At 33.2% G+C, this 20141-nt stretch overlaps 1 protein-coding gene across 1 annotated transcript; it reads right to left on the bottom strand.

The window, feature by feature from the left end:
* Window positions 1-267: 267 nt before the first annotated feature.
* LOC129804778 (uncharacterized) lies at window positions 268-19953 on the bottom strand. Its single transcript, XM_055852377.1, has 6 exons — window positions 19930-19953; window positions 17208-17328; window positions 2443-2622; window positions 2094-2368; window positions 1053-1223; window positions 268-983 (listed from the first exon to the last, which is right to left on the bottom strand). The coding sequence occupies exons 3-6, from the start codon at window positions 2606-2608 to the stop codon at window positions 795-797; spliced, it is 801 nt and encodes a 266-aa protein (XP_055708352.1). The 5' UTR covers window positions 2609-2622; window positions 17208-17328; window positions 19930-19953; the 3' UTR covers window positions 268-794.
* Window positions 19954-20141: the final 188 nt, after the last annotated feature.

Here is a 20141-nt window from a genome sequence, read left to right as displayed (position 1 = left end):
AGGAAAACATCTCTTGAAAAACAAAAAAAAAAAATTTTAAATCGTCTAAAACGTCAAAATATTTGAACATAAACAAATGGATCTTTCGAAGAGGGAGATTTTAAGCGCCAAAAGATAGACAAAGATGCACCGTTCTAAGGCTCAGTAGGGGATTTTTGTGTCCAAATGGCGATTTCGAAATAAAATCCCCCCGTTTAGATGCTCCTTTTGGGACTAATTTTTATGGTGTATGTCTTGACTTTATATCAAAATATTTGCTTAAAATGCGCACATACAATTTTTCGGTCACTGTTTCCTTTTTCAACTATCGGCTTTTAATTTTTTATTACTTTGCTGTTACTTTGCATAATTTTTTTAAATTAAAGCATCATTAAAAATCCGTGAACTGTATTTAAATATCTGATCGGTTATGTATCTAGAAATTAGTTCTAAAAGAACTTTATTAGCTTAATACTCACTCTGTCCCAAATTCAATATAAATACTTGCGTAAAAATCTTCAGTTCTCTAATAAATCTTCTTTAAAAAAGATTTCTATCAATATTTGATAAGTTTCTCTAATATGCATTTAATTAATCTTAATTATTCTAAGAAAAATGTCAGAAAATTCAGTTCGCTGACTATATAAATGCCCTTTTATTAATTCTAATGAATGGGTCTTTAATTTAAAAAAAAAATCAGCATTTAGCATTTACCCTTTCCAACTCTGTTGCTCAAAAAAGAGCCCAAGTGATCTGGGAGCGAAAAATGAAACTGAAAAAAGTGATATGTGGATGAGAATTGAGATAGGCCTGGACTACAGGAAGGAACAAATAATAAAAAGTGTTGCCACTATGAATAACATCGCCATGATGTCCTTCTGGAACTGATGATCTCGATACAGTGGTCTCGTGCAGAAGCCCTCCCGCCGGGCCTTCCGCAGCAGAAACAGCGGAATGAGCAGATGCAGTAGATCTGGAATCATGAAACCCAGATCCCGAACAACCTACCCGGTAAACAAAATTTTCAATCTGGGAGAAACATTCGTAAGTAATAGAGGTGAGAGGAGTCTTACCTGATGCGGATACCCTTCTCCTCGGAGGACATTTGATATGAATTGATCGAAACCACTGGCTGCAATGTGAAGCAGGGCAATTCCTACAATGCACAGAGCCTTTCTTGTTGTCACGAGATTATTGGTGTTGGCCAGGTGGAGAACAGCCGTGGTAGAGATAAGTTCAGTCAGCTGAAAATTTAAAAGGTTTTTTGGATGCAGAACTGATTTTTTTTAAACTTTTTAATACATTTCGAAAATATTTCCAAGTGGTTCGTTCCTGTGATAAAGTCTCTCTGCTAATTGTTATAATCCCTCAAGTGTGTCTGGGATAAAATAGAAATTCGTGTAGGCTTCTTTCTATTTTCTTTTGAAATAGAATACGAAGGAGAGTTTCATTACTAGAAATTTAAAAGGAAATTTTGGAACTATAGCATTTTATATCAAGTTTTCTATTCATTTATAACAAAATTTCTAGGATTCTTCGATCATTATCTTTTCTAATTTTCGAGACTATAGAGAAACTGATGTCCAAAATTTAAGATTTTTTACTGAATACGACACAAATCGAACCAATTATACCAATTTTCCAAGAGGCAAATATGAAATAAGACTCATTGGAGCAGAGGTGTGCAAGAACAGTTTGAAACCGAACAAATGTCAAATGAAACTTGTACATCAATGATCAAAACGCTACCTGATTAAGCTTATTTTGACGTTTATTCGGTTTAAAACGGTTCTTGCATACCCCTGCATTGGAGGATTTTATATTCGAAAAGGAGATTTCGAACATTCGATATTCCTAGAAAGACTTTTCAGAGGAGATTTTCAGCTCCGAAAAGTATGCATAAATAACCTGAGATAGAATTCGAGGGAAGTTTATTATTTCGAAAGAGGGATTTCGAAATACTCCTGTGTAAAGATGTCCAAATTCGAATCACTTGCATGAAACATGTTCATAGAAAATTTTAATTAATTAACTTATTCCCAATAAAGCGAGATATCAAAACGGCAGCAAGCTAAATTAAACAAAATATCGATTAATTATAATAATAGCAATACCGTAAAGAAGAGCTGATGATTCCACTGACTGTAGAAGTCATCGTTGTAATAGTTGACATAGGCCCACCAGGCGTAGTAATGCGAGAAAATGGACGAGATGAATAGAATAAACATCGAACATCTCACGCTCCTTTTCATCAACAATTTAGTGAGATATTTTGTGCATTCATAGAGTGAAATAATGGCCACAACCGTAAGAATCCATATCTTGAGCGTATTTGGAGTAGCATTGAAGTACAAGTGCTTGTAGGAAGCGATTCCGGATTCGTAAGTTCCTGAAAACATAGCATCCCAAAGATTTTTTTAAATTATTTTGTTCGAGTTTTCCCAATGATATTATCAATTCTACCTTTGAAGACAGTGTCCCAGCAAGAGCACGAGCAGAATCTCCTGTCCACGTAGCGCGAGTAACTCTGCCAGAAGTAGTAGAGGATGGCAATGTGAGCTGGAGGCAGGAGTGCTGGTCCCAATCCTCCGCACGCCGCCGGAAGCCATCGAAAGGTCAGTTCGACCATTTCGGGCTTCAATGCTACAAAATATCAATGAAATTTATTTGCATTGGAACTTCTCCAGCAATATTAGTTGCATCTACTCCAAAGGGGTTGCAACACTCTCTTGGGGTGAAACCCATAATTCTTCCCAAATTGCCTCTGCCTTCCTGAATAATTTTGCCAATACATTGGATTGCCCTTCTTATACCTATCTCTTCTAAAATGAAAATAATGGGAAGTTGAGGGAATATGTACGAGTTTCATACGTTCATACATATATTCTTTAAAAAATATATTAAATCTGTAAAGGTTATTACGAAGGAAAATGAGTTTCTACTGGCCAGAAATTTTGTCCTAAATCAAGTATAATGTTCTGCTACATTTAGATTTTCGTGAATATTCTTTATTTTCAGATGGATTTTATAAACTGCTATAAAAGCCAATTTCTGATTGAATCACAGAAAGAAAATTATTGACTAAAGCATTAGGGGGACTGTGACGGAATTACCCAACAAATGAAATTTTTCTTTGCCTATAATTTTGGAAAACTTCTGTAAATCAGATTGATAAATATTTCAATGGATAGGAAAGGAGTTAATTACTCTGAATAAATAAAAATTTGCTCAAAGTTAAGGGGTAATTTATATTGAGAAACCATTGTTAACTGTTCGAGAAACGCTTCACGAAACTGGAGGAACCCAATTTTTGCATCGCGAAACTCGAGAAACGCCGTATATGCACAGCGAAACCCGACAAAACCAATTTTTGCATCTCGAAACCCGAGAAATCTAGTATTTGCACCGCGCAATCAGAGAAATTCAGTGTTTGCATCGCGGAATCCGAGAAACCCAGTTTTTGCATCGCGAATCCCGACAAACCCAATTTTCGCATAGACAACCCCAGTATTTGCATCGAGAAACGCAATTTTTACATCGCGAAACCCGAGAAACCCAGTCTTTGCATCGCAGAATCCGAGAAACCCAGTCTTTACATCGTGAATCCCGAAAAGTCCAATTTTTGCATCAAGAAACGCAATTTTTGCACAGCGAAACCCGAAAAGCCCAGTGCGTTTGCATCGCGGAATCCGAGAAACTCAGTTTTTGCATCGCGAATCCTGAAAACCCCAATTTTTGCATCGAGAAATGCAACTTTTGCATCGAGAAACCCAGTTTTTGTATCATGAAACGCAATTTTTACATCACGAAACCCGAGAAACCCAGTCTTTACATCGCGAATCCCGAAAAATCCAATTTTTGCACCGAGAAACGCAATTTTTGCATAGCGAAACCTGAAAAGCCCAATGTTTGCATCGCGAAATCCGAGAAACCCAGTTTTTGCATCGCGAATTCCGAAAAACCCAATTTTTGCATAGAGAAACCAAGTTTTTGCATCGAGAAACGCAATTTTCACATCGCGAAACCCGAGAAACCCATGTTTTTGCATCGCGGAATCCGAGAAATTCAATTTTTGCATCGAGAAACCAAGTTTTTGCATTGCGAAACCCCAGAAACCCAATTTTTGAATCCCTGCAAAACCTGATACACCCAGTTTGGCTGATAACTTAAAGCCCTAAATAGACTGGGGCTAATCCTCGAGAAAATTTAGAACGTGAAAATTGGATGTAAAAGATCAGCATAAACATTATAGATTGTGTGAGAGTTTATGGATCAGGGATACGAGATTTTTTTCATTAATTTCCTTTACCTAATTTTTTATTGCCAAATTTTTTGAGCTAAATATTCACAAGGATTATATTGAGTCTATTTGGGACTTTTATTGAATACTAAAGGTGTGGCAAAGCATCCCAAGTCCCAAGGCTTTTCGAAATGCTAGAACTCGTTATTTCGATGCTGTACCTCAACAATGCTTTGGCGTCATTTACCATTTATTAACTCATAAATCATAACCGATTTGAACCGATTTGGATATCACTCAAAAGATCGCCCGCAATAGGTTAAGATTAATGCGTTTGATTTGCAGACATCAATCATTCAATTCAATATCGGTTCATAACCGATTGGAATCGGTTCAGAAATTCCAAGACCTTCCTAATAAGCCCAAACAAGACAAATTCGGTTGAGAAATACGGTCTCTGGAGCCCTTTTAACATTCGATCGCGAATCGTTATCAGGAATGACTTAACAGTATTTTCGTATGTGAATGAAATGTCCGTCTGAGTAATATCTGAAACCTCTGGATCATATCTAAAAATGAAAAAAAAATCGCACGACGTGTTTTCAACCGATCAAAAAAAACATGGTTTTGGAAATTGGGAGGGGGGTTCCCCGAAGATCCCAAGTCTCTGTCTCTAACTGTTTGGCTTTCTAAGCCTAAGAACGACCCTGAACACTTTATACTTTTTATATTTCCAGTTTTTTTTTAAGCAAAACCGTTTTTAAAAAGGAAACTACAATACTCAAACATAATATTTTTTTTAGAGTGAAAATTATCAGTCATTTGTATCGCCAGAAAAAATACTTGAATTTTTGGGCTATTTTTGTCCCTATCGTTCATAGAGACAAAAAATACACTAAATTAGACTCTGTTTGTTTTTCGAAGGTTAGATGTAAGACCTAGATGTAAGGTTAGATGTCTCGTCGTTAAAGGGTTAAATATTATATTATTCTGTCAATCTAAAAAGAGTTTTTACAAGAGAAATTGAGAAATAAAATTCAAATGGAGCTTAAAACCTCAATGTTGCTTTATTTGTTTTATATTCTTATTTTAATTTTTTGTGTGGTCCTATGTTTTCTGAATGTTTAAATTATGTAAAAATTGATTTCTTTTTTCGTTTATTATTTAATTTGTTTGTTAGAAATTTGTTTTGAGTGCATCCACTCTTATTTCTAAATTATTTCAAAAACTATTTTTAATATTAAGTATCCTTCACTTTGATCTGGATTATGATTGAACTGTTTAGAGCTTTTACTTGAAACATTAGTGAAGTGGCTTTTATATTGCCTCAAAGAACATTCTTAAAATCCAGAGAGATGATACGCGAATAACGACGCCAATTGAGAAAATTGAATTGATTGCCAATTAGTGAGGTGCGAAAACAGGCAGCAGTTAATTCTCTAATATGAATTTGTACAGCAGATTATTGGCACAGAAATCGCCATGCGGTTGAGGCTGATTTTCTGGCATTAGAATGTGAAGTTCATGAAAGTGAAACTCTTTCGTCATTTATGTCCCACTCGCGCCTTTCCTCAAGTTTAAATATAAATTGCAACAGTTGCAAATGACACGCAAAGATGCAAATAAGTGCATTCCGTCGCGACGCTGCAAGAGCGGCAAAAGGACAAGAGAAGAGAGAGAGAGTATGGAAAATTCAAGGAGAACATTTTCATTTCGATACACTGTAATTTTCCCAGGCGCCTTCACTCCTAACTAAACCACACTCTTCGCGCGAGTGACTCTCAAGTGTGGGGCGGATCGCAAGTGGGTGGGGAATTTTCTAATAGCACAGAGTGTGAAATATATTTCCTTTTAGTAGAATGAGAAAGAATTTCTTACAATGATCAACGAAATTTTGTAGGTATACCCTGAATGAAATGAAATAATTCACTTCATTTTCTAAACACTGAGAGAAATCCGAAAAAGTTAAAATAACATTCCGGAAATGTTAATTTCACCCTGCAGTATTGATCCGAAATCGGTGTAAATAATACCCTTTTTAGGTGTATTAGGGGTTAAAGTTATCCTTTTTTCATGTTAATTTTACCCATTTTACCCTTAAAGAGGTGTAAAATTAACATTAAAAAATGTTGATATATTTTTACATCTAAAAAGTGTTAATGTTATGAGGAAAAAATGTTAATCGCACCCTCTTTTTTTTCTCAGTGAATGGAAATGTTTTTGGTTTTTCTTTAAGGTCATATTGTATTTCTAATTAATTATTATCAGAAAATTTTTATTTAATTGAAGAATGAGTTACTGTGTTATCACACTTGCACATTAAAATTTTAATATGATTCACAATAATTGTCGCTGGTGAGAGTCCAAATGTGTAATTTGTGTGTTTGAATAATTTTATATTCAAAATTTGATCTATTTGTTGATAAAAAGGTAGACTTGGCCCCCAAAATTTGATATAAATTGATTTATAGCATTAATGCGAAAAATTAATGCAATTTTCTCTTTAATATTTTAATGTAAAAAATATTTAAGCTTTAGGTAAATTTAAACTTATTTTTGCAGGCCAAGTCCACTTCTTTATCAATAAATAGAAAAACCCCAAATATTAAGTGACTCAAAGACACAAATAACATATTTGGACGCTCACAAGCGACAATTAATGTGAATCACATTAAAATTTTAATGTGCAAGTGTGATAACGCCGTAAAGGAAAGTTTCTATGGAGGATGGTATTCTCTACTATCTTTTGAGGCAGTAGAATTTAAAGACACGATTTGTAGAAAATACCATCCAAATTTTTCTCGGTGAATATAGCAAATATAATCAAATATAGTCAAGGGGTAACTCATTCCCATTTTCACTAACAAGGTTATCTGGTTTCTTGAGTTTCGCGATCCAAAAAGTAAGTATTCTCGGGTTTTACGATGCAATTTTTATAATTCTCGGGTTTTGCAATGTAAAGAGTGGATTACTCGGGTTTCGCGATGCAATTTTTAGGTTTTCCCGTGTTTCGTTATTTCCGGGTGGGGTTCGCGATGCAAAAATTGTGTTTTTCGGGTTTCGCGAAGTGTTACTCGGACGACAATTGACAAGGGTTTCTCAATATGAATTACGATTACCCTTTGAACATAGTTAATTAATTAATTATAATTAATTAATTCAAACGTTGGCATTATGCAGGTTTATATTTAGAATTTGAAAAACAAAATATAAATAAAATTAATTTTCTCTTTTTCTCCACCTGTAAATTTTATCGTTATCAAATAACTATTCAGATGGAAGTTAAGCTACTTCTCCATTTAAGTTTTATTTGTTTAAAAGTTTTTTGCCGAATACAAATTTTACATTTTAAATATAATCGACAGCAGGGTTTTGTTGTTAAATAAATAAATAACTTATAATAGATTTGAATAATCTTGAAATTTATGCTAATTGTTGAAAACTATAAGGTTCTGTTAGACGTAAATTTTTGAGATAATTTGGATTTAAAGTGTTTATAGGGTTTAAAGTGGATCATTAACACTTAACTAAGTGCTTAAATCAATATAAGTACAAGAAGTACCAGGCGGAATAAATGTTTGTTTCCTATTTCTTATTTTCATCACTTTCCTCAGTATTTTTTTTCTTTTGTGGAAGCAATTCACATGTTAGCAACACCATAAGTTCACTGAATTTTTACTAACTTTGAACCATAAAGTGAAAGCCCTAGATATGATTTTTCCTTTTTCCGACACTTTTACGACTGTATGAATATTTGCTGACACCCCTATTTGTTCTAGAATACGCACCCCACTTTTGAGGCTTCCTCATAAACGCTTCAGAATCACGAGCGTGTCATGCAAAATCCTTTGCCACTTTCACCAATTTTATTCACTCAATTTATTGCTCGAACTCTATAGAAATAATCTTTAGATTTTGAATTTAAATCCGATTTTTTTATTTTAAAATACAGTGAAGATTTGTTAAATTTTTTCTTTAATTTTCTGAAGAATAGTTGGAATAAATACAAAATTATGGATATTTAATTGTATTGCATTGTTCGATGGGCCACTGTACCTTGCGGCCCTCGCTGTCTTAGCGTTGGTGACTAACCTTCAGAGTGAAAACGATGAAAAACCCCCTCAATAAAATGCAAATTTATTTTGCATTTTAAAATTTTAAGTATTAAACTTAAACTCTTCAATTTTAAGTTGCAGAAAGATGGCGAAAATACCCTAGGTATAATGCTTATTGGATTACCTTATAAGCCAAACGATATGTGTTAATAACTTGAAGTCTTTAAGTAATCCCCTAATAAATCAGACTTGTGGAACCTTTAATTAAAAAAAAATGTTGCCAAAGCGTCCCAGGCTTTGCGAAATGCTCGAACTTGTAACTTTGATGTTCTACCTCAAAAGTGCTTTTCTGCAATTTACCGTTTACCGGTTAACAGCCGATTAAAAACCGACCCTTAAATCACTCATCAAAACATCATCCAATATATTTAAAGAATATAATGCAATTGAATTTCGGATAAAACTTGCTTATTTGATATACCAGTTGTAGGTGCAATTCTAATGGAAAATTAACATATTTTTTTAGCACTTTACTGTTCTCAAGACCTTCTGCATTATCGACTTTACATATTCGTTACTGACATGACTGTGTTTCCCAGTTATCACCTCATCGTGTTCTGAATCCACCGAACAGTTGTAACAGAAACCTACAGAATGAAAAGTCGATAATGCAGAAAAAACATTTAGGGTAAAGTGGTACAAGTTGGACAGTGATCCAAGTTGGACAGTGATCCAAGTTGGACAATGGTACAATTTAGACAGGGATTTTTTTCTTGATAAATTTAGTACCTCATTTTATTTGTATATTTTTAATGCTTTAGTTTTATATTTTGGTTCCTTGTGCTTAAAAACAAATTTTGTACTGTATTTATTGAGAAAAAAGCCATGTCCAACTTGTAACACTAATTCCAAATTATATCACTTTACCCTATGTACTAAAAAAAACATTTTTTTTTTCATTGCAATAGCACCATTAGTCCTCAGCTGTTTTTGGCGATATTTTGAGTAATTTATTAAACGGTTCAAATCAGTTGTGAACCGGTAATTGGTAAATGATTCGTAAATACTTTTGAGGTACCAGCGTCTTAGTCACGAATTCGAGAATTTCACAAAGCGTGGGACGCCTTTGCCACCCTCTTTGAACACAATTTTCGTGAGTCTTTCTTTTCTTTGAGTTAGAGTCTTTGGAAGTCACTTTTTTACGGGTTAATCTTCGTAATATTAACATGAACTTTACCTTGTTCTATCCTTATGCTTCCCTTAAAAAATCATTATATTATTGGAATGGTTTAATATTTCTTTTTTTTCTCTTTTTTATTATTATAAAATACTTAATTTTTCCTTAAACAAAAGGGTTCTAAAACATGCAATTATCATGTGAAACCTTTACAACTGCGTTGGTATTATATAGGGTAAATTAAGCTAATTCAAAACCTGCTCTAAATGGAAATTTTTCGCTACTCCAAATGGAAACGTCATTATTTTCATGATAAATATAGTACTAAATTATTATATTTATATATTTTCTATACCTCAGTTTCATTATTTAGTTAATTTTGCTCCAATTAAATCGAAAATCCATTCATACTCACAAATTTTAATTTGGTAATTTCTTAGAAAAATTAAAAGTGTAGGGGAAAGTCGCCTGCCTTTAAATGCAGCAGCCTTCAAATGTTGCGATTTTTTCGTTGTTCTCAAAAGCATAAATTATATTCTATTAACTATTAGGTAGATATCCATCATCCCCACAAATCATCAAAAAATGGAGAGCCTAGCTCCTATTTCCTAGATGCTAGATCAAAAAAAATGAAAATGAGCTCTAAACTGTAATTTTGATGTTCCACAAATCATGTGATTTTTCATAGTAAAAATCATTTTACAAATAAATCTTCCATTGTGACACATAGAAGGTTAATCAGGCTTAATATTTTTGTTAATACATTTTGGTTCAGATGACACAATTTTTGTGAGTGGCAAAAATTTGAAAATATCACCCTGCAGCAGCCTTTGAATGCTAATGTCGTGTGCCTTTAAATCCTATCTTTCCATACATCAAAACATGTGAAATCGAACTCCTACTTTTCTCTGACGAACGTCATACAAATACTTATAACCTGCTATCTTGCTCCGGCCGGGATGTTTCAAGTTGACAATTGTCAACTTCAATGGCTTTTTCTTCCAAATTTTCAAGTGCAAAACAGTTCTTCAGAAAAATGTGAAGAAAAGTTATTGTTTAATGTCTTTTGACTGCAGTGATGATTTTAGTCAGTGCGTTAGGCTTCAACCTATTCATTTATAGCCCATTTAGTTTTATTGATTCAATATTCTCAGTGAAAAAAAAACATTTAAAGGCAGCTGCCTCGCGTTTGAAGGCAGACTATGCCAGCTGCCTTCATACAAATCGACATCACTTTTTTAATTTCCTCAGAAGGAAAAACTGAGGACTTGCAAGTGCTAAATGAGGTAATCATATACGCCGAATGAACAAGAGAATTTTTTGGTGTAGTAGAAAATAAAATCCATTTTGTGGATTCTTCAGAAAAAATCTTAAATTTGGAACTCCATTTTTCGTTTGAAGGCAGACGACTTTCCCCTACCTTTTCATTTTCACCATAGAATTTTTCATAGATCGACCATGTTTTCCAATGAAAAACACAATAAGTTGACTCTTGTTTATTCATTTTGTTTAACATTTATGTCATATTTCTGGCTAATTTTAGTTAAATTAAGTGCTAATCTTTATTGTTAATGGTACGTGAAGTTTTCAAATGAAATAATTACCTATTTCGTGAACAAAAAGAGTTTTTCTGAAGTATATGCAAATGCTTCAATAGGAAACACCGGAAATATATTTTTTGGAGACATTTTCTTATTGTTTTGGATGGGAAAGGAGAAAAGACCAGGAATAATAACAAATCATGCACTGAGGAGCAATCTTAACAAGGTTTTGGAAGCCTTTCGTCGCGGTTTCACTTACACTGTTTGTCTCCAATTAGAAACTTTCCCTTGTCTCCATTTGGATTAATTTGCTTCCAATAGAAGCATTGTACGCTCGCGTATTTTTCTTGTATTTAAGAAGTTTTCAAATTATATCTAAATAATTTTCACTATACAGTCACATTCTAGAAGAGTCAAGGAGCAAATTTATGTAATTCTCTTGAGAATAAAATATGAACTTAGTGTTGAATCATCTGTCGAAGTTAAAGTGTCTGGAAATGGTTTTGAATTAGGACATTTACCCTATAACTTAAATTTCTATAAAAATTTTAATTATATGATCTAGGTTTTTAGTTTTTATTTATAAATTTGTTAGATGCTTCAGGGAATCTGTAAGGGCGGAGCCCTTAAGGCAAAGTTCCTTGGCCACTATAGATTTCTTCACAATCCTCAGCGTTTCTCCTAATGATCTATTACCTATGACGATCCAACATGAATTAACTCTCAATGCTAATCCTCTTTATGATACCAGTCCCAAAGAAGTAACTAGTCTAACACTATAGGAACGCTCTTAAGAGAAATCGGTGCCGCTCTGAGAAACATCTGTGATGTGAATTCAAATACCGACGGGGAGTTTAATCGTTGTGAGAAGCTAAGTATTTAACAAGTTAACTGAGATTTTTTAAAGGTTATATCAAGGTCAAATTTTTAAAGATTTAGTGGATGTATTTCCTAATCAATAGGAGCAAGTTTGGATTCATTGTAAAGATTTGTCAATCTCGCCAAGCCAATAAGGAACTGATAAGTTAAACAAACTGATAAAATGATTTTCGTTAAACTATAAGGTCGAGCTTTCCCCGAAAGCTCAGCTCTTTGCCGCCTTTTTAGTAAAGTTGAATAAATTATTTGACGTGATGAATTGACTCTCTAGAGACCACACAGTTGGATTGAGAACTTTCCGGCCGTGTGCAGAAATCTCATGGAAGCCATCAAAATCGTTTCTTTTCACGCAATGGTAAAATTGAATTGGCATTTCCGCCTCTAACTCTCCAGCTAATACCCTCCCATCAAGTGGTACTTTTTCCACCCTGCAATATCTGAACTGAGAACGTGAATCATTGTCGATGGCCGGGAATTTGGAGCAAATTGATTGGGATTCCGAGGATAGATTCCATTGGGTATTTGGATGAGGTGGAGAGAGAGGCATGTGCTGAATAGGCCAAAAAGCACACATAATAGTTGAATAATTTTGTAAATTGAAATGCGTTAAAAATAGAATATGAATGTTTGTGTTGAATTAAAACAGTGTTTATGCGTTTGCTGGTCGCTTTTTGAGGTGAGCAAACCATCCATTCTGTTCTACCCAAGTGCGAGATATCATGGGGAATCCTCGTGGAGAGACCACACAAGAAGACTCTTCAGGCACCCACCCTGCGTGGAAATTGACAGTTTTTCTCACCCATAAAGTCGGGGAAAATTGCATGTGAAGCCTTCGGAAGTCTCTCTTGACTCCTTGAAATTCGATAAAAGTTTGACTGATGGCTTTGTGTGATTAGAGAGTTGAGAAATTCAGATAAAAGATTGATTTTCCATGGGGCGTGTTTTTTGTGACTTTAGCGCTAAAGGCGGCAGTTTGACAAAGCAAAGATATTCTCAAAAGCTTGAAATGTTTATGAAAACTTCAAAAATATCAACTCCGTTTAAACAATAATTTTTTACCTTGACCTATTTTGCTTTTTTTTGCGAAACTGATAAATATTTTCAAAGCAATAAACTCGATGATAAAAAAAAACATAGTGCTATGATTTTTCCTAGTCGTAAATTGCCGAAGTTTTTCACAATAATTATTTTGATAAAACTGTGGTACTTATTGACATTGATAAGAATGAAATATATTGGTTTATTCGTTTGTTATCAACAAAAACAGCACTTGTAACATGAAAAATCACTTGGCAAATATTTATTACGGGGTATATTCCCGGTATTGAGATATCTCTTGCCTTTTTCGCAAAGCTAAGGGAAATCAAGATTATTCAATTCAAGACATTTATTAGAGAGATACAAGCATACCAAGGCGTACGTGACTGTTTTTTAGGTATTAAAATTGCTAATTGCTAGATGAAGACTGTTGCAAAATTTATTTTAAAAATCATTTTCATCCCGAGGTTCATTCTCCTGTTTACAGTACGATTTCTATATAGTGTCAGTGCGTTTGATCATTCATAGGTTTCATAGCTCTGCCTTTTTTAAAGTTTTTAGTCATTGTAGTTATATTACACGCGTTAAAATAATGCTTGGGATTCTTTCAACAAAATCACTTTTGAAAATTGACATTTAGGGGAATGCTTTCAGGTTTTGCACATGCTCTGGCTTCGAACATGATTAAGGATGTTCGAACCCAGAGTGTGTGCGAAACCTGAAAGCTTTCCCTTATGTATTTTTTTAATTGATCTTTAAAGTTTTTATGGCTTAAATTGGAGTCATACTGCAGTTTGAGTTTTGAAATAATTTTTTGAAAATTATTAAAATAAATTAAAAATAAAAATTTTAAAAATTTATGATTAAAAATAATTAAAATTTGTTCTTTTCTTTACAAACTTAAAAAAGAGACAAAATATACTAATCGTTTGTAACCAAAAGGGATGATTCATGCAATCTTAGAGAGATGGTTCGGGTTCTTGCCTCCTCAAAAAATATATAGAATCCCCTAGTTCCCCGTAGATTCCCGAAAAAATATATGGGTTCCCCGGGTTCTCTGAAAACTATAATGGGTTGAACGGGTGTTATGAAAAATAATGGGGTATCCAGAGAGTTCCCATAACAAAATGTGTGGGTTCCTTTCCTATACGAAATAATATAGGTTCCTCGTGCTCTCACTTGAGTTCCCCGTGGGTTCCCCGAGTTTCCCATAGCTTCCCTGGCTCGAGTTCCCTTAAATGAATTAACCCCTTGTTTGCAACGAAAAAGAAATAAATCTGAACATATTTAAGCCCAAGTCAAAATCAATAAATGATTTTTAAGAAATAATAATTAAACAATTAATTTATTATTTATTATTATTATTATTTAAATATCAAGAAAATATCGATAAACATCACGTCTAGTTTCTGAGCTAGCTCAAGATGAAAATCTTTAAGAAATGAGTAGAAATATTTTATAAAACTTATTTTATCTGAAACTACATCGTAGAACCTTGGTGCAAAAGGACTATTTTTGCAGAGGAGGATTTGAGATGGATTTTCCTAGAACAAACCGCATCCCTATATCTCTATTTTCCTGTAATTTTTTAGACTTTCATCTTATAATATTCTTAGTTTGAATATTTCTTAAGTGTATGAAAAGGACTGCATGTAGGGACTTCTACCTCTTCTATTTTTTTCTTTTAAAAAAAAATCGATTATGTTATTTTTTTAGGTCTGAAGAATTTGATTAAAAAATTCTTGATAATGGTTAGTTTTCCGATTACCAAGCTGTTTAGCTGTCCGGAAATTGTTTTATAACCTGCACTTAAAACATATTTTTCAGATTTTCATCTTAAATCATTTTTAAAATTAATATTTTTTTTATTATTTTTGTCATTTTCATTTTACATTATTATTTCCTTTTAGATATCTAGCTTGTTTCACTTATTTTTTTTAGGTCCGATTTCTTTTCTTTTTTTCTAGTAAAGTTAAATGAAGTTTTATATAAATAATATTTTAAGTTCATTTAGATTTAGTGAATGAGTCAATGAGGCCATTTACACCGCCGCATTGGATTGAGATTTAATTGTCCCAAAATCGGTTTTTGGGACAATTCAGTCAGAATCTAATACGACAGTCTGGACCTCAATGAAATCTTTTAGATTACAGCCTTAGATTAAGACTTAATTATCCTAAATCCGGTTTTAGAACAGTTCAATCCCAATCTAATGCGGCGGTATAAATAGCCTCAATGAAACGTATAAATCATACGGTATGATGACTATGTGAAAAAAGTCAATAATGGCTCGGGCACACCTTTTAGATCAAGAAAATTTCATGGAGTCGGATTTCGGATCCCTTTCTTTTTCACATGTTTTGCATATGTCTATCTCATTCTCTCGCACTCTTCTTCTTCTCTTAAACATCACTCCAAATTCAATTTAGCTCAATCGAATTTGGTATGCGAAAGAATGAGATAGTCATATGCAAAATATGTGAGAAAGAAAGGGTTTCGAATTTCGAGTTCATGAAATTTTCCTGATCTAAAAGGTGTGTCGGAGCCATAGTGAATGAAATTTAATGTTTTTCTTTATGTCTCTAGCACACATTTTAGATCAGTAAAATTACATGAAATCAAAATTCGCGTGCATTTCTTTCTCAGAATTTTTGCATGAGTTCATTAAATTTCTTCATTCGGATACAAAATTGAATCTCTCAAGTTCGAACGACGCAACGTTTGGATTCAAAATGTCAAATTGTGGGGTTAAGATTCGTATTCTGGGTGAATGAAAATCATATTATAAAATAAAATAATATAATATAATACATAATTATAGTATAAAGTGAAATGCTAGTACGTTACCACTAAGACTTGAGAGACAGTACGGGAATTTGATTCAAAGTACAATTTAATCTCACATAAATTTCGTTTTTGAAAAAAAAATTCTTCGAATTTGGGAGGTGAGAAATATAAAAACTACCCACCGAGCGTTCGAATTTAGAAGACTCTACCATGAAGTCTTCTAAATCAAAATTGAAAAAATTGAAAAAAATCAAAAAATTATCTAAAGTGGTCTTCAGACTAGAGGTTTAGCCCCGTTCCCGAATGTCTCAAAATCCTAAATAACAACCAATTTTATTGGGTTTTCAAAATCGAATAAGAAAATTTGCCCTTAATAATCCAATTTTAAGCTAAATTTTTCCAAAAATCTTGACTGATAAGCAATTAGATGGCTAGGCCTTAGGGCCCAAATAGACTCAGGCTGATCCTCGAGAATATTTAGCATACAAAATCTGGCAGTAAAGGATCCGGTAAAGGAATTTGATGCAAAGAAGTTCTAATTGATGATCCTAAGACCACAGTGTATGACAGTTTGGGATAAATCTTTACTGTCAAATTTTGCAGGCTAAATATTCTTAAGGGTCAGCCTGAGTCTATTTAGGCCTTTAGATCTGAACCTCGTATAAGATGAATAATCATCATGAATTAAGAAACTGAATCCCAGTACCACAAAAGCCGACATTGTAAAAAATCTCAACTAAAATAATAAGGACTCGTATCCAAAAAATTCTAATTTGGTCTCTTAAAATTATATAATTTATTATGTAATTTAATGTTTTTTCCTAGAAAGAATATTCTTCTGATTTTCTTGCACAATCTTTTATCGCATTATGCAAATCTTATGATTAATTCATCCCATGTTAAAGTAATGAATTTAAAATTTGATGCAGCTTATTTTCATGGTATTCCTGACATAAATATTCCATCCCCAAAATCTTCCCCCAATCAAATACAGACTTTTTCTTTTCTTTTTATGAAGTAATTTTAAATAGTCGGTCTATAATAAAAAAGGAATATCCTAATCTCCAATCTAGTGCCGGCAATTACGTCAACTCACGCCTTGGGAAAATGTTTGATGAAAAAGGGAGGGTATGAAGCGAAGAAAAATATGCTTCCGAAGGGATGAGAGACTCCATCAACAAAATATCACCCCCATATAGCTACTTCTTTTACTATTTTACTAGCTTTTGGCATGTCTTTCACTGAAACTTCCCTCCAGCTCAATGACCAAAAAAAAAAATGTAAACGAACTCTTCAAAATTCAAGACGGGATATAAATCATACAATAATTTCTCACTTAATTTTTGTAACCGCGATAAAAAATATTGCTGTTTTTCGCCATATTTTCACCTTCTTTTCCGCAGAAGTGACTGATAATCAATTTTTGTGGGAAAAGTATTGATGTATATGGTTGAAATTGAAGAATGTTGGATGTCGAAATATTTGATGAAATATTGGAAAATTGAACTCACCACCCTCGCGATGTGACTTTGGTGTTGTCTGTGAATTTTCCAGGCACCCCAGACTTCACTGAATCTCCCTCATCTTGGCAACTGTTTTTCCTCCAATTCACTCACATCTTTCCCGAATTTACTGGAAAAATCACAAATAGAACTTTCTTAGGCAATTTTCTAGCCACTTTGGACACTTTTCCAGGATCTATATGGGGTGTTTTTTTCTTATTTCTTCACACTACCCCCAAGAGGCACACTCCCAGGAAAGGTCTGGAGGAAAATTGCGGAAAGGCGCGTGGATGCACCAGAGAAAGCGTCCGGTGAGTAACTGTCTGCAAATCGCTGAAGCACTTTTCCTCCCGCGTATCATCTCTCACTTTTGGCGCTCATTCTCTCCGTCTCTCTCAGAGAGACACGTGCGCATCGCAATTTGGGAGAAAATGGAAAAATTCATGTTGATTTTCACCATTTTCCCTCTCCCATTCGATACCTCTCATGACAACATTTCTCGTGAGAGAGGTTTTATGTTGAATTACAAATTCCGAAATTCGGTGCAGAGAGAGATACCTAGAATTTTGAATGAAGAGAGAATTGCGCTATCCGCGCTATCACAAACGAATCTTTGAGCCAAGGGGTTAATAACATAATTATAAATGTTTAAATAAAAAAAACTGAAAATCACAGAGGACAATTTTATATAGAAAACTATATAGAAAACTGAATAGAAAACTAGAGTAACTGTAGGGGAGACTGGGGCAAAAAGTCACAAAACGGATATTTTATTTTTTTACAAGCTATACTCGATCGCTTCAAAAATTTCTAATTAGCCCAGTTTTATAGGAAATTTTCCGCTCTACAACATTGTGAAAGTAATATTTCTCTATTTTGTAAGGAAATACGTTTATCGAGCCAATTTCTAAAAGGTAATTTTGTGATCATTCTCAAAAATGCTGGGGCAAATAGTACCAGACATGGGGTATTACCATATTTTGATTCGCTTCATTACGGGCTTCCGTAAATTTGAAAAAATACCTAGAGAACATATTTTCATAGATAATTTATTCATCTACACCTATGTAAAACACCGTTTTCTCTGCGAGAAAAGTGAGAAAACGAGAAAAACGCTTTTCAAGCTATTTTAGAAAAAACACACAAAAGACTGCAAATCGTTTGACCAATGCAAACAACAAGCGGCGAGATATGATAATGACGTTTCTTTTCGCCGTGAGACATCAGAAATTGCTTCGCTTTTTTGTTACTTTTTGCTCTATACCTGTTGTTACTTTTTACCCCAAGTGGCCATTTTTAATAAAAGGATTTCTGGAGAAAAGAACTTTTGTGAAATCCTCATATAGATAGCGGATTCGTATTCAAAAAATCCAAATTATTTAGAAAATATTCACCAGTGCATCAATTTTGGAAAATAAGTAGGCAATAATTGATATCTTCTGCAAGGAAAATATTTCAAAAATAGGGCTAAAAATTTCGATATTTTTTTATTTTTTAAATTCCTTGTTCGAATTCTAAGAAACTTACGACATTGAAGAAGGTCTATGGAGGCTATATATAGAAAAAAATTTGAGCCGCTATCTTTTTTACCTTGGAAGATATTGAATTTTGAATTTTTCGATTTGTGACTTTTTGCCCCAGTCTCCCCTACTAATAAAATTATTATGAGAAAAATGTTTTAAGATTATGAAAACCATTTTAAATAAATTTGATAATAATCACCCGATCAACTAGTTTTCATTAGTAATGATGTCTAAACATTTCTAAGAGTGGATTCTTAATACATTTTAAAATGAGTAAAATTAATAAACATAGCTTTGAGCAATATCGCCGGCTCCAAAGAAGGCTATTGTAAATTGTAAGTCTACTTATAATAGTACAAAAAGACGGTATCATTGAATGCAGAAACCTTAGATCTACATTCCCACGAAATTTTATGTTAATTAAAAAAATCCCGCAAAAGTTACAAGAAAGAAACTGAAAATCAGCGGGCTATATTATCGAGTTTTTTGCTCACAATTTTACTGTAAATAACTTAAAAGTAGCGTTAACCAGAAGATATTCTATGCGTATCATAAAATAGTTTCAGAAACTGAAAATATACTAATTGCAGTGAAATTAATAAAAATAAATTTTAGCAGTCAAACTTTAAACCTCTCTCCTGTAAAGTTTACATTTTAGAGATTAAATATTACTTATGATTAAAAGTTAAGGTAAATATTTTTGATTTCGATTCAGTTTGAGCTTTCCATCTTAATCCGTCCATTCCCAATGATTTTTTGAAGAAATGAATGCGCGTGAAATGCTTACAACAAATCAAAAAAGATCCTGTGCTTGCTGAGCATCCTGTGCATTGATGACTCTGTTTAACCTACTCTGAAGAGCCTTTTTCATGCATTTTTTTTTCTTCAAAAAAATAATGTGAATGAACCGTAAAAGATAGAAAGGTCGAACTAAAATGAAAGAATATTTTAATACACTAATCTTTAATTATATTACTCAGTCCACGGTGTAATGAAATAAGAAGGTGTGCTCACAACATAACGGTTGGATTATTCAGGTAAAAATTATGAAAATAACGGAAATTTTTGATAAGTTAATAAAAGCTTCAGATTTCGATTCAATATGGTTCATTCTCCTTTGAAAGCCAATATCTATCCAAAATTATATTTCTTTATCTTAACTTTGTGATTTTTAGTTGTAAAATCGCACAACTTTTAAAAAAACTTACCTGAAAATTGATGCACCGAATTTTTGTAATATTGTTCACAAAAACTAACAGATACACACCATAATTCTAAATATTCACATTAGAAGAGATTCGAGATTTTTTTAAACTATTAGTTACAACTTAATTCATAGCTTAAAATCTAAAAATCACTTCATTCTGTCTAAAAACACAAAATCAAAACAAAGAAATGCCGGATATTATTTGACACTTCG

This window comes from Phlebotomus papatasi, chromosome 2, assembly GCF_024763615.1.
Source record: "Phlebotomus papatasi isolate M1 chromosome 2, Ppap_2.1, whole genome shotgun sequence".
NCBI lineage: Eukaryota > Metazoa > Arthropoda > Insecta > Diptera > Psychodidae > Phlebotomus > Phlebotomus papatasi.
This window is presented reverse-complemented; position numbering and strand designations above follow the sequence as displayed.